This window comes from Ipomoea triloba, chromosome 3, assembly GCF_003576645.1.
Source record: "Ipomoea triloba cultivar NCNSP0323 chromosome 3, ASM357664v1".
Lineage (NCBI taxonomy): Eukaryota > Viridiplantae > Streptophyta > Magnoliopsida > Solanales > Convolvulaceae > Ipomoea > Ipomoea triloba.
In genome coordinates this window covers 8,803,593-8,817,565 of record NC_044918.1, presented here as the reverse complement: position 1 = coordinate 8,817,565, position 13,973 = coordinate 8,803,593, and the positions used below count along the sequence as shown (strand labels likewise).

The window sequence follows — 13,973 nt, the reverse complement described above, 5'->3', positions numbered from 1 at the left end:
TACATAATTAGACGTACCATGTACTCTTTTTCCCTCGGCTAGGTTTTTCCCACAGGGTTTTTCTAGCGAGGTTTTTAATGAGGCATGTGTATGATAAGATGATGGCCAATGAAAATGCTGTTAATCAATATGGCATCATCTCAAAAATCTTTAGAAACAAGGAGGAGCACACGAACTTGATCTTCAATGATGTCTTGATCAGGGGGAGCACATATTGTACTCTTTTTCCCTTATCCAAAATTTTTCCCCAATGGGTTTTTCTTTGGTAAGGTTTTTAACGAGGCAATATAGTGTTCATCCTTTGGACATCCAAGGGGGAGTGTTATGAAACAAAACAAAATGGTGGATGTCCAAGCTATGATTCGAACCTTGGACCTCTTGCTTAAAACTCAAGGCTTAATCCACTTTGCTACTACTACCATTGATGATTAAAGGGAGAACATTTAATACCTAAATGTTTCCTGGAAAGCTAGATGAAGCTAGTCCCAGATGAAGACAAAAGCTATGGTTTAGGGGGAATCGATCCCGTGACCATAGGGCGGCAAGAGACTCTAGGCTTTTGACAAAGCCAGCAGAGCTAAGCAACACATGTGAATCATTCCTGTACACCTTATATTTATTTATTCATTTCGGGGTATTATAAATACCCCCCCTTCACTCCCTGTAAACAAGATCAGAGAAAATCATCAATGCAGTGCTTCATCCTCCATTCCAAATTTCTGTTCTTCATTTTCATTTCTTCATATTATCATAGTTATAATAATTATTTTACAACATAATGCAAATTGAATACCAACTTGATACGACTTCGAGGCTGTATCGAAATATTATTTAGACTAATAAATCCCAGAATCTATATATACCTTGGCCTCCTTGTTCCTTTTGCATTCACTCAGTAAACACATACACTTTCTCCTCGTGTGTCACAATGAGAAAGCCTGCATTTAAACTATTATTGTTGCTTACTATTAAACACCTCCTATCCCTTCATCTTTCTTCTTCTTCTTCCCCTATTCCCAATACCACAAACACAAATCCATTTTTGCCTGCAAATAATTTGCAAGTAGGAAATGAAGTAGGTGCTCTTTTAACTTGGAAATCCAGTCTTGATGGCAAAAGCCAAAAAGTACTTTCATCATGGGTTGGTAGCAATTCATGCAAATGGATTGGAGTTACTTGTAATAGAGATGGGAGTGTTATAAGTTTGAATCTTTCTGGTTACGGGTTAAAAGGTACTCTTCAAGATTTGAATTTTTCGTCCTTGTTCCATTTACAAATTATTGATCTTTCTAAAAATTCTCTCAATGGTAACATTTCTTTTATTAAAGATGTGCTCCACTTTCAAAGTTTAACAATTATGCGTCTCTATAGAAATTGGTTTTCTGGTCCAATTCCTCATGAGATTGGATATTTGAATTCACTAGTAGATTTGGAATTGGACTCGAACAACCTCATGGGTGAAATTCCTATTTCTATAGTGAACTTGCGAAATTTAACGATTCTACAACTCCACACGAATCAACTTTCTGGTCACATTCCTCAAGAAATTGGGTTATTGACGTCCCTTATTAGTTTGGAATTGGACTCAAATAATATCATTGGTCAAATCCCTACTTCAATTGGAAATTTGAAAAATTTAAGGACACTATATCTCTATAAAAATGGACTCTCTGGTAGCATTCCTGCTACCATTGGAAATTTGTCGAATTTGAGGTGGTTGTCCATATTTTCTAATAACTTCACTGGTCAAATTCCAATCTCTTTAGGAGGCCTGACAAATTTAGAATTCATTTCGCTTGATGATAATAAACTTTTTGGTCATATTCCCGAGGAAATTGGATTGTTATCCTCTCTTGTTGAATTATATGTGTCCTCAAATTTTTTGTTTGGTCAAATACCTAGTTCAATTAGAAACTTAACAAAATTGAATAAATTTAGTCTATTTTTCAATCAACTTAGTGGTCACCTTCCAGTAGAACTAAATAATGTTAGTGCAAAACTCGTTGTTTTTCAAATAGGTGGTAATCATTTCTCAGGTCATTTGCCAGAGAATTTATGCTTTGGCAAGTCACTAACCTATTTCTCAGCTGTGTACAATAACTTTAGTGGAAACATTCCCATGGGCATAAAAAACTGCACAACCCTTCAAAGAGTTAGGCTTGAATATAACAAACTCTCCGGAGACATATCTGAAGATTTTGGAATTTATCCCAACCTAACTTACATTGATTTGAGTTCCAATAACTTCCATGGCCAGCTATCTTCAAACTGGGGTCTTTGTTCAAAGCTAGAAGCTTTAAAGATTTCCAAAAATAGAATTTCTGGGAAAATCCCACCTGAACTTGCAAATGCATCCCATCTAGAATTTCTTGATCTCTCCTCCAATCAACTTGTTGGGAACATTCCAAAGAGTTTTAGTACTCTACATTCCTTGGGTGTTTTAAAGTTGGATGGCAACAAACTGTCTGGCAACATTACATTAGGAATTTGGGAATTGTCTTTGCTCACAGAATTGGACTTGGCTGCAAATAGGTTCATTGGTTTCATTCCAGAGGGCTTAAGAAGTTGTCAAAAGTTAACTTTCTTGAATTTCAGTCAAAATATGTTTGAGGGTAGGATTCCTTATGATATAGGAAGCTTGCAGTTCCTTCAAACTCTTGATATCAGTCAAAACATGCTAACTGGCAAGCTACCACAACAGTTTGGAGGATTAATATCCTTACAAGGCAAGCTACCACAACAGTTTGGAGGATTAATATCCTTACAAAGCCTGAATGTTTCACACATTGGAGGATTAATATCCTTACAAAGCCTGAATGTTTCACACAATAAGTTATTAATATCCTTACAAAGCCTGAATGTTTCACACAATAAGTTGTCAGGCTCCATCCCATCAAGCATGGCTCAATGCTTAGGTTTGGTTTCCATTGATTTATCCTATAATGAGTTGGAAGGAATGCTCCCAAACAACAAAGCATTTGAAAATGCTACATTTGAATCCTTAAGAAACAACAAAGGTTTGTGTGGCAACATTGCTGGTTTGAAGCCATGCTCTTCTGGATCTCCTGAAGAGAAGACAGATCAAGGTCACAAAACAAAAACTTTGGTCTTAATAATAGTGATACCGATTGGAGTTATTGGTGTTGTTGGGATGGTTGTTGTCATATGGTTGATTCCACTAAGAAGGTGCATCAAAGAAATGCCTAGGGCATCCAGAGAAAATTTGTTCGCAATATTGAAGTTTGATGGGAATATTGCATATGAAAGCATAGTAGAAGCAACAGACAACTTTGATTCAAGATATTGCATTGGAGTGGGAGGATCTGGAAGTTTATTTCGAGCTGAGTTATCCAATGGTGAGGTTTTTGCTGTAAAAAAGTTAAATGAATCTATACAAGGAGATGAGTCTCGAGACTTCAAAAGTTTTTCAAATGAGATTCGTACTTTAAGTGAGGTGAGGCATCGAAATATTGTTAGACTGTATGGTTTTTGCTCTCATGTGCGACATTCGTTTCTAGTTTATGAGTACTTAGAAGGTGGAAGCCTAGTGCAAGTATTGAGCCATGATGAAAAATCAATGGAATTGGATTGGATTAAGAGGGTGAATGTTGCTAAAGCTGTCGCGAAAGCATTATCATACATGCACCACGGTAGTTTCCCTACCATTGTTCACCGAGACATATCCAGCAAGAATATTCTTTTTGACCATGAATACGAGGCTCATATATCTGATTTTGGCACAGCTAGACTCTTGAATTCTAATTCATCGAACTGGACTTCGTTTGCTGGAACATTTGGCTACACTGCTCCAGGTATTTATTATACTAATCTTTTTATTATTTGATTGTCGAGGCCGAGAAAAATGCAGACACTATCCTAGAGTGTGCATTGGGTAAACTCTGCCTCACGACTCTAGTCTTTATAAGACCACATGGAGGTAAAACAGCTTAGGTTGTCCATAATTGACCGACTCAAATCAATAAGGCCAATTAGCCAATCACGTGATGAGTCAAACTTATATCATTTTAGTTATCAAGTAAAAAATCTGACCAACTTAATTGGGGTTTTCTTTAATCTTTTAAATTATTTAACTTCAAAATTAAAGACCCTATTTTTTTATTCATGTTTTGATTTTATTTGTAGAGTTTGCTTACACAATGGAGGTAAATGAAAAGTGTGATGTGTTCAGTTTAGTAGTAGCTTTTGAAGTGATTATGGGACGACATCCCGGTGACCTTGTTGCATCCATTTCATCATCTTCGTTGTTTGAAAACCAAAACCTTGTTTTGAAAGAGGTGTTGGACCCTCGACCATCAAGTCCTGGGAAACATGAAGCGGAAGAATTGGTGTTGATTGCAAAGATAGCATTTTCATGTCTGAATTTCAATCCAGGATCTCGGCCAACCATGTTCCAAGTTTCTGCATTGCTGTCCAAGAAAATGCAGCCTTCAGACTTGTTCCCTTATATCACACTTTGTCAATTGTTTGGTCTTGAATTTCCCACTCCCTGAGTACAACATTAATCTTAATTTGCATACTATGTCTGTGTGTATATAATATATAAAATCAAGAAAATTGCTAAGCACTATGAAATGGAAAGATGTTTTCTATTTGTTCATCAAATTTATTGATGTTGAATGTTCCAGTTGCATAAGTTGTGTTCTACCCAATTAACTCCAACGTTACATTTCATACATTTAATCTTTAGAGATAGGATTATACATTTTTGCACCTCTTTCATACAAAATTTGAACTCCTTTTTAGGAAATATTCTAGCTCATTTTAAAAAGGAATTGTATATATAGTAGTGCAAATTCACATTCCTTTCTATTGGGAAAAATGTTACTTCTAAGCCCTCTCATCTCAATTTTTCAACTCAAATTAGTCTACTTTATTAATTAATTTGTCATTCACCCATTAACCTTTTTGAGTATACAATATATCAATTTTATTGTCTCATTTTCGAAAAACGCAAATCCACTTTGACTCGACCTAAATAAGAAATGAACACTACATATATTTGTACAATAAAATAACCACTTAAATTTCTATTTTAACTAAAATTTTCAATATCTTTTAGTTTATTCTTCTTCTTCTTCTTCTTCTTTTTTTTGGTAAATTGTGACAATTAAATTTCCTAAACATGGTTATCTGTTCTCAACAGCACATCAATGTCAAGTTGTCAATTGGTGGATCGTAAATGATAGATGATTGTAACTTTAATTATCTGTATAGTATTGACTTGATCATTTAAAATAGAAAATGATAAATATATCCTTATAAAATAAGCACTAGTCAAATGTTTAAATTTTATTAGAAAAAGAAATTGCAAGAAATAAGAATTGTGGCATACACATTTTTTTAATCAATTAAAACATGTCACGATAACAAGAATAAAAATTGAAAATATATTATTATGAAAAAATGACATATTTTGTCACTGAATTATACTATATTAATGACTTTGTACATCAATTATGACCGTATCAATTTTGTATCCTCAGTTATGAATGAAGTGGCGCATTTGGTTCATAATATTAGGTTTCCATTTCAACATGACCGGAAACCCAATAACCCTCTATTATTAAAAGGGTAAAATAGGAATTTGACATTTTATTCTCATTCTTATATTGAAATCATTTTCCCAACATTATTTTCCACTTCTCATCATCATATTTCGAAGTTTTTCAACTTTAAAAGCATTTCAATAACTCTCCTATGCCTTGTTAGGAACTTGGGTCTCGTATAAAGAACTTGAGTCTCAGTACAAGCATTAATGGAACACTTGATCACTGTCTTCAAGCGTTTAAATGCACTATCTTACATTTTTTTTTATTTCCCTTACTAAGCAATAAGGTTAATCAAACCATGACTTTTTAAGATACAAGATGTTAAATTTCCAAGGTTGCTTTTATGAAAAATTCTCTAAGCTAAGGGTTATTCTATCCTCTTAAACCTATCATCAGACATCACCTCCGCTATCCTCTTAAAATTCAAAGTAATGAAGCATGAACTTGAGTTTCATATAAGGAACCTGAACCTCAGTTATGGAAGTTATAAAAGTTTTTAGAATTTTTATAATTTAGTTTCAGGTTCTTCCTTTTCAAAAGAACCTATGAGAGGATGTCTAATTATGAATATATATAATAGAATTTTCATATTTTGCTTGGGTATATGATTCTTGACTAAGCTATTAGAGAATTTATGAAAGAATTTTTATATACTAAAAATCTCAAGTTACTTTTTGATAAATTTCTCATAAAAGCAACATGAGAAATTTGACACCAATCTTCTTGTATCTCAAAAGTTTTGGTTTGATTACCCTTGTTGCTTAGTAAGGGAAATTGGAAACTTTTAGGATATATAGTTGTTTTACACGCCTGAAGGCAATGATCATGCGCCTTTATTTGTATTGAGCCTCAGGTTACTTATACGGGATCCAAGTGCCTAACAAGTCATACGAGGGTTATTGAAATGTTTTTGGAATTGAATAACCTTGAAATAGGAGATTGGGAAGTGGAAAAATAATGTTGCGAAAGTGATTGGTGGTGTTGGTGTGAAAATTGAAAATTTATTTTCCTTTAACCAAACAATCATTTTCTTTTGACTCACATTTTTCACTCTTTACCAAACATTAGAAACTCGAAAATATTTTTCAGAAATCATTTTTCGGGTTTTCAAAAAACAACCTTAGTCTTTAACATAGTATATCAAGTAATGGCATAAAATATGCACTAGAAGAAGGAAAAATGTGCACTGGAAGGCAAAAATTAACTTACACAAAATTACAATAATGCGACCGCGTTTTTTTATCTACACTTATAATAAGAGCCAATAATGTTAGACCCCTAACTGGAACTAAAAAAAATGTCCGTGTAATAGTCTGCTATAACATATTGTACTTTGTGTTCTTCTTATTGTGCAATCTCCAATTAAATTTCTAATATATCCTAATCATTTATAATTTTACCAAATTCTTTCAGTTAAATATAACGGAAGTTTAACATTAAATTCTTTAGGCAATTTGTTTCTTTATTGCAGTTTTCAAACAAATTGGCAATATTCTATAATACAATTCTGTATAGATTCCAAACTTAAAATTAGAATATTGAAGTCTTAATAGGATTCTATAATACAATTTTGTATAGATTTCAAACTAAATCATTATTCTACCGAAAATAACATATATAAACCCATCCCCTTCTCACTGATATTCACCAAAACTAAACATAACATATTCTACAAGACACCATCTACTTGACATTGTATAGGTATGGTTGTCAAAATATTATCATGCAAATTCTATTGTTTGTATTTGTACTCATAATGATTACAGTTTTTTAAATAAAAAAAATCAATGATGGATACTCATTAATTAATATAACTTCAATATCGTTATGTAAATATATCTATTGTATAATCTATTCATCTATACTTGTATCCTTGTATGTAATGTTGTGGTTCTCATATCGTTATGTAATATATATATATATATATATATATATATATATATATATATATATATATATATATTGTATAATCTGTTCATCTATACTTGTATCATTGCATGTAGTGTTGTGGACTTGTGGATGAAATTGTAAGTAAATAGTAAAAAATTTCTCATTATTATTATTATTATTATTATTATTATTTTTATCATTATTAGTATTTTTATTATATTATTATGAAGATGCTCTCATTCACCACCAACATTATTGTAAATGCTATATCTAAATGCAAGGAACTCGAGTTCAATCAATAATGTTTGATAATGACATTGGAATGTCTGGTATCACTTTACAAACCAACAAATGGTACATCATCTCAAATGTCATTGTCAAACCTGTCCGGACGAACTATAAAAGTACTTGATCACAAATACAATTACACATGGATTTTAAATGGTCGGACCGGTGTCCAAACAAGTGACCATGATGACACGCAATTTGCTCCCATGTAAGTGGTTTATTTGTTTCTACTTACTTTAGTCGTAATTTAGTTATTTACAATTTCGTTATGTTTTATTAAAATATATAAGCATCGAGGCTATTTCTTTGATTTTTATTAATTTAGCATTTTTTTCTCTCTAATTATTATATGACTACTTTAACCAATTAAGTAACAGTAATTTAAAAATACACATTATATTGGGCATTGGTTTAATTGCGCAACGCGCGTTTGATAACTAGTTTTTTTAAAATTAAAATCTCCAATTTGGACCCTTGATCTGGACTCAATTTACGGATATAATTTCATTCTATTTCTTACCTAAGGCAACTGTTTCACATGATACTTTATATATATATAGAGAGAGAGAATTACTTAGGGGTCGTTTAGTAACTTGGAAAAATGGAGAATTTTTCAAAAAAATGGAGATGTGGAGAAGTGGAAAAAAGAAAATTGGAGAAGTTATTTACTAAATTCATTCTTTAAAATTATAATTCCATCTCCATTCTTCCACTTCTTATACAATTTTGGAGAGATGAAAATATGTATTCTCCAAATGGAGGAATGGAACGCATGGGTGAACAGTAAACTTGCGCGAGGTCCTGAGATTGATTTTGGGTGCTGTTTCTTGCTCGCTTCATTTCCTTCTTTTTGTTCTTTTCGTTTTTCCCCTTTCTTTCTTCATTTTATTCCCACTTCGCCTTCCTCATCATTTTTTTCCCTTCGCCTTCCTCTTTTTTTTTTTTTTTATTTTTTTTTTTTTTTTGTTTATTATTATTATTATTATTATTAATATTATTATTATTATTATTATTTTTATTCTTATTATTATTATTATTATTAATATTATTATTATTATTATTATTTTTATTCTTATTATTATTATTATTATTAATATTATTATTATTATTATTATTTTTATTCTTATTATTATTATTATTATTAATATTATTATTATTATTATTATTTTTATTCTTATTATTATTATTATTATTAATATTATTATTATTATTATTATTTTTATTCTTATTATTATTATTATTATTAATATTATTATTATTATTATTATTTTTATTCTTATTATTATTATTATTATTAATATTATTATTATTATTATTATTTTTATTCTTATTATTATTATTATTATTAATATTATTATTATTATTATTATTTTTATTCTTATTATTATTATTATTATTAATATTATTATTATTATTATTATTTTTATTCTTATTATTATTATTATTATTAATATTATTATTATTATTATTATTTTTATTCTTATTATTATTATTATTATTAATATTATTATTATTATTATTATTTTTATTCTTATTATTATTATTATTATTAATATTATTATTATTATTATTATTTTTATTCTTATTATTATTATTATTATTAATATTATTATTATTATTATTATTTTTATTCTTATTATTATTATTATTATTAATATTATTATTATTATTATTATTTTTATTCTTATTATTATTATTATTATTAATATTATTATTATTATTATTATTTTTATTCTTATTATTATTATTATTATTAATATTATTATTATTATTATTATTTTTATTCTTATTATTATTATTATTATTAATATTATTATTATTATTATTATTGTTGTTGTTGTTGTTGTTGCTGTTGTTGTTGTTATTATTATTTCCCCCCTTCGTCTTTTTTTTTTTTCAATTCTTTCTTCTTTTTTTTATTACTATTATTATTATTATTTATTAATTATTATTATTCCCCCCCCACCTTGGTCTTCCTTTTTTTTTTTTCTTTCAATTCTTTCTTCTTTATTAATATTATTATTATTATTATTATTATTGTTGTTGTTGTCGTCGTCGTTGTCGTCGCCGCTGCCTTATTATTATTATTATTATTATTATTATTATTATTATATTTTTATTATTATTGTTGGTGGTGGTGGTTTTATAACTATGGAGTAGTCAATAGTAGGACAACGCTACTGTAAAATGAACAAATATCGTATTATTATTATTATTATTATTATTATTATTATTATTATTATTATTATTATTAATATTATTATTATTATTGTTATTATTATTATTATTATTGTTATTATTATTATTATTATTATTGTTGTTGTTGTTGTTATTATTATTACAAATAATGATATTTATTATTATACAAATATACACTTATTACTTTAAAAAAATCACATTTGTGTTTTTATACATGTTATTATTGCGTATTTTGTTTTGTAATCGGTTGTAGTTTATTTAGTGTAAGGTTTGTATTGGTGTATTGAAATTATTATTATTATCATTATCATTATCATTATTGTTATTAGTAGAGAAATGAAAAACAGGAGAAATAAGGAATGAAAATTAGAAAACTAGAGAAATGGAAAATTGGAGAAATGGAGAAGGAAAACTGGAAAAATGTAGAAATGGAAAACTGGATCCGTTGTTTGTCTCTAATTACTCCATCTGTCCCATTTTACATGTCTTATTTACTATTCATTGGTCAAACCAACTCTGATATTTCTTCATTGCTTATTTTCTTTAGTAATTTTTTATTATTTTTAAATTTATTTTTTTGTGTTTAATAATACTTTTAATGTAGTTTCTAAATATATAAATTTTATATATTAATGCTAAACTTAATATTACAAAAATTGGATTAAAAATAACTTCAGTCAAGCTTCGTTAAACGAACCGACAACCAAAATGGGACGAAGGTAGTATATATTAGTAGACACTTATTGCATTGGAGATTTAGAGAATAAATTATACAACCGAGATTATTAAGTAATAAACGTAATCTAAATTAATTCAACAAGAGGATCCGTGGCGCAAATGGTAGCGCGTCTGATTCCAGATCAGAAGGTTGTGTGTTTGATTCACGTTGGGTTCAATACTCCCGGACAATTTAGATCCAAATTCATTTTTCCTCGGCTTCTTTTATGACATGTTTGCCCTATAGCCCACGTTGGGTATCTGTTGATTGAGCTTGATCTGTTCAGCCGCTCACTTCTCCCAAGGAAAATTATGCTATGGACGTGGGTCCTCCATGTTCACAATTTTGCAAGGTGGATACGGATCCATGGCATAACAATTGTTCTCACAATTATTATATTATAAACTAGGATCCACAAAGCAAATTATGTACCTATTGAGCTTGATATGTTCAGCCGCTCACTTCTCCCAAGGAAAATTANTTTTTTTTTATTTTTATTTTCAATTATTTCTTCTTCTAATCTTCTTTTTTTTTTGTTTATTATTATTATTATTATTATTATTATTATTGTTGTTGTTGTTGTTGTTGTTGTTGTTGTTGTTGTTGTTATTATTATTTCCCCCCTTCGTCTTTTTTTTTTTTCAATTCTTTCTTCTTTTTTTTATTACTATTATTATTATTATTTATTAATTATTATTATTCCCCCCCCACCTTGGTCTTCCTTTTTTTTTTTTCTTTCAATTCTTTCTTCTTTATTAATATTATTATTATTATTATTATTATTGTTGTTGTTGTCGTCGTCGTTGTCGTCGCCGCTGCCTTATTATTATTATTATTATTATTATTATTATTATTATATTTTTATTATTATTGTTGGTGGTGGTGGTTTTATAACTATGGAGTAGTCAATAGTAGGACAACGCTACTGTAAAATGAACAAATATCGTATTATTATTATTATTATTATTATTATTATTATTATTATTATTATTATTATTAATATTATTATTATTATTGTTATTATTATTATTATTATTGTTATTATTATTATTATTATTATTGTTGTTGTTGTTGTTATTATTATTACAAATAATGATATTTATTATTATACAAATATACACTTATTACTTTAAAAAAATCACATTTGTGTTTTTATACATGTTATTATTGCGTATTTTGTTTTGTAATCGGTTGTAGTTTATTTAGTGTAAGGTTTGTATTGGTGTATTGAAATTATTATTATTATCATTATCATTATCATTATTGTTATTAGTAGAGAAATGAAAAACAGGAGAAATAAGGAATGAAAATTAGAAAACTAGAGAAATGGAAAATTGGAGAAATGGAGAAGGAAAACTGGAAAAATGTAGAAATGGAAAACTGGATCCGTTGTTTGTCTCTAATTACTCCATCTGTCCCATTTTACATGTCTTATTTACTATTCATTGGTCAAACCAACTCTGATATTTCTTCATTGCTTATTTTCTTTAGTAATTTTTTATTATTTTTAAATTTATTTTTTTGTGTTTAATAATACTTTTAATGTAGTTTCTAAATATATAAATTTTATATATTAATGCTAAACTTAATATTACAAAAATTGGATTAAAAATAACTTCAGTCAAGCTTCGTTAAACGAACCGACAACCAAAATGGGACGAAGGTAGTATATATTAGTAGACACTTATTGCATTGGAGATTTAGAGAATAAATTATACAACCGAGATTATTAAGTAATAAACGTAATCTAAATTAATTCAACAAGAGGATCCGTGGCGCAAATGGTAGCGCGTCTGATTCCAGATCAGAAGGTTGTGTGTTTGATTCACGTTGGGTTCAATACTCCCGGACAATTTAGATCCAAATTCATTTTTCCTCGGCTTCTTTTATGACATGTTTGCCCTATAGCCCACGTTGGGTATCTGTTGATTGAGCTTGATCTGTTCAGCCGCTCACTTCTCCCAAGGAAAATTATGCTATGGACGTGGGTCCTCCATGTTCACAATTTTGCAAGGTGGATACGGATCCATGGCATAACAATTGTTCTCACAATTATTATATTATAAACTAGGATCCACAAAGCAAATTATGTACCTATTGAGCTTGATATGTTCAGCCGCTCACTTCTCCCAAGGAAAATTATGCTATGGACGCGGGTCCACCTTGTAAGGTGGACCTGGGTCCATGTTCACAATTTTGCAATGTGGACCCGGGTCTATGGCATAACAATTGTTCTCCCAATTATTATATCATGAACTAGGATCCACAAAGCAAATTATTTAGTACAAATAATTTATTATGTACATTTCATAATATGAATGTTGTTTTTGGACCATGGTCCATGATATAATTTACCCATTTCTTTTGTCTAAAAAAAGGAAAAAGAATTTTGGATTGATTGTCTGCTTGAGTGATCTCTGTTATAAAAATATTAAATATGGACATTATTACATAATCGTAACAGCTAGTAGATGATTTGTAACAGCCACATGTTGATTTGTAATAGTCATGTAGGGCCGAATTTTGGACTGTGCAAGCTGTCCAATAACACGGCGTCCAAAAATTTTGGGGGCCCAATAGTTAGCATGTCTGTTTCACTGTTTACCATTATATTGGGCCAAAATTTAGGTTTTCACTACTGATCTAATCTTCTCTTCAGTAGTCAATCCGCATTTGTCTATTTCTTCGAAGGCGCGAGACGCAGACTGTGGAAGACGAGCGACTCACGGACTCAGGCACTCAGCGACGAATTCACGAAAGGGAAGGGGCCCCTGGCCAGAGCAGTGTAATGATCTGGGAAGTGAACCGAAAGGAAGAGAGAGAAATAGAAGAGAAGGGGAGATACAGAGAGTTTGAGGGAAGAAGAAGGTAGGAAAATTGAGAGAATTTGTATTAATTTGAGTATAAAATCCACCGTATCCTTCACTGCAATGTACTGCCTATTTATACTAGAAATATTCTAATAACAGCTAAACCAATTCAGTAACAAACTAACAGAGAAGGAATAAAACGGCATTGTCCTGGGGTCGAATCCGGTTGGCTCGGGGTCGATTCCGATTGTCGGCTTTTTCTTTCCTTCGATTCCGGTTGGGAAGCCTTTCGTACTCGCTTGTTGACTCTCTTTCCGAGGAAATCAGGTGAGACTTCCTTTCTCGCTTTGAGGCTTGCTTTGATCAGTCTGACACAGCCCCTTTTGTCACAGCGGATTCTCTTCGCAATAGCGCAGAAAATAAGTAATCAGGAAAGTCAGTCAGCTTGGTCAATTCCTTTGAATCACGAAATCCTAAATTCAGTCTACTAAGGAGCCG

The 13,973-nt window shown here is 30.0% G+C and overlaps 1 protein-coding gene, 2 non-coding genes and 1 pseudogene across 3 annotated transcripts; 3 read left to right on the top strand and 1 right to left on the bottom strand.

Moving 5' to 3' along the window:
• LOC116012390 (MDIS1-interacting receptor like kinase 2-like) lies at positions 1-4,748 on the top strand. The gene is made up of 4 exons (XM_031251919.1): positions 1-2,718; positions 2,845-3,650; positions 3,744-3,812; positions 4,144-4,748. Exons 1-4 carry the CDS (start codon positions 929-931, stop codon positions 4,509-4,511), a joined length of 3,033 nt encoding a protein of 1,010 aa, XP_031107779.1. The 5' UTR covers positions 1-928; the 3' UTR covers positions 4,512-4,748.
• A 3,972-nt stretch (positions 4,749-8,720) lies between these two features.
• LOC116012382 lies at positions 8,721-10,082 on the bottom strand (annotated as a pseudogene).
• Positions 10,083-10,769: 687 nt separating this feature from the next.
• On the top strand, positions 10,770-10,842 carry TRNAW-CCA. Its single transcript has one exon. It is a non-coding gene; the product is annotated as a tRNA-Trp (tRNA).
• Positions 10,843-12,431: 1,589 nt separating this feature from the next.
• Positions 12,432-12,504, top strand: TRNAW-CCA. The gene has a single exon. It is a non-coding gene; the product is annotated as a tRNA-Trp (tRNA).
• Positions 12,505-13,973: the final 1,469 nt, after the last annotated feature.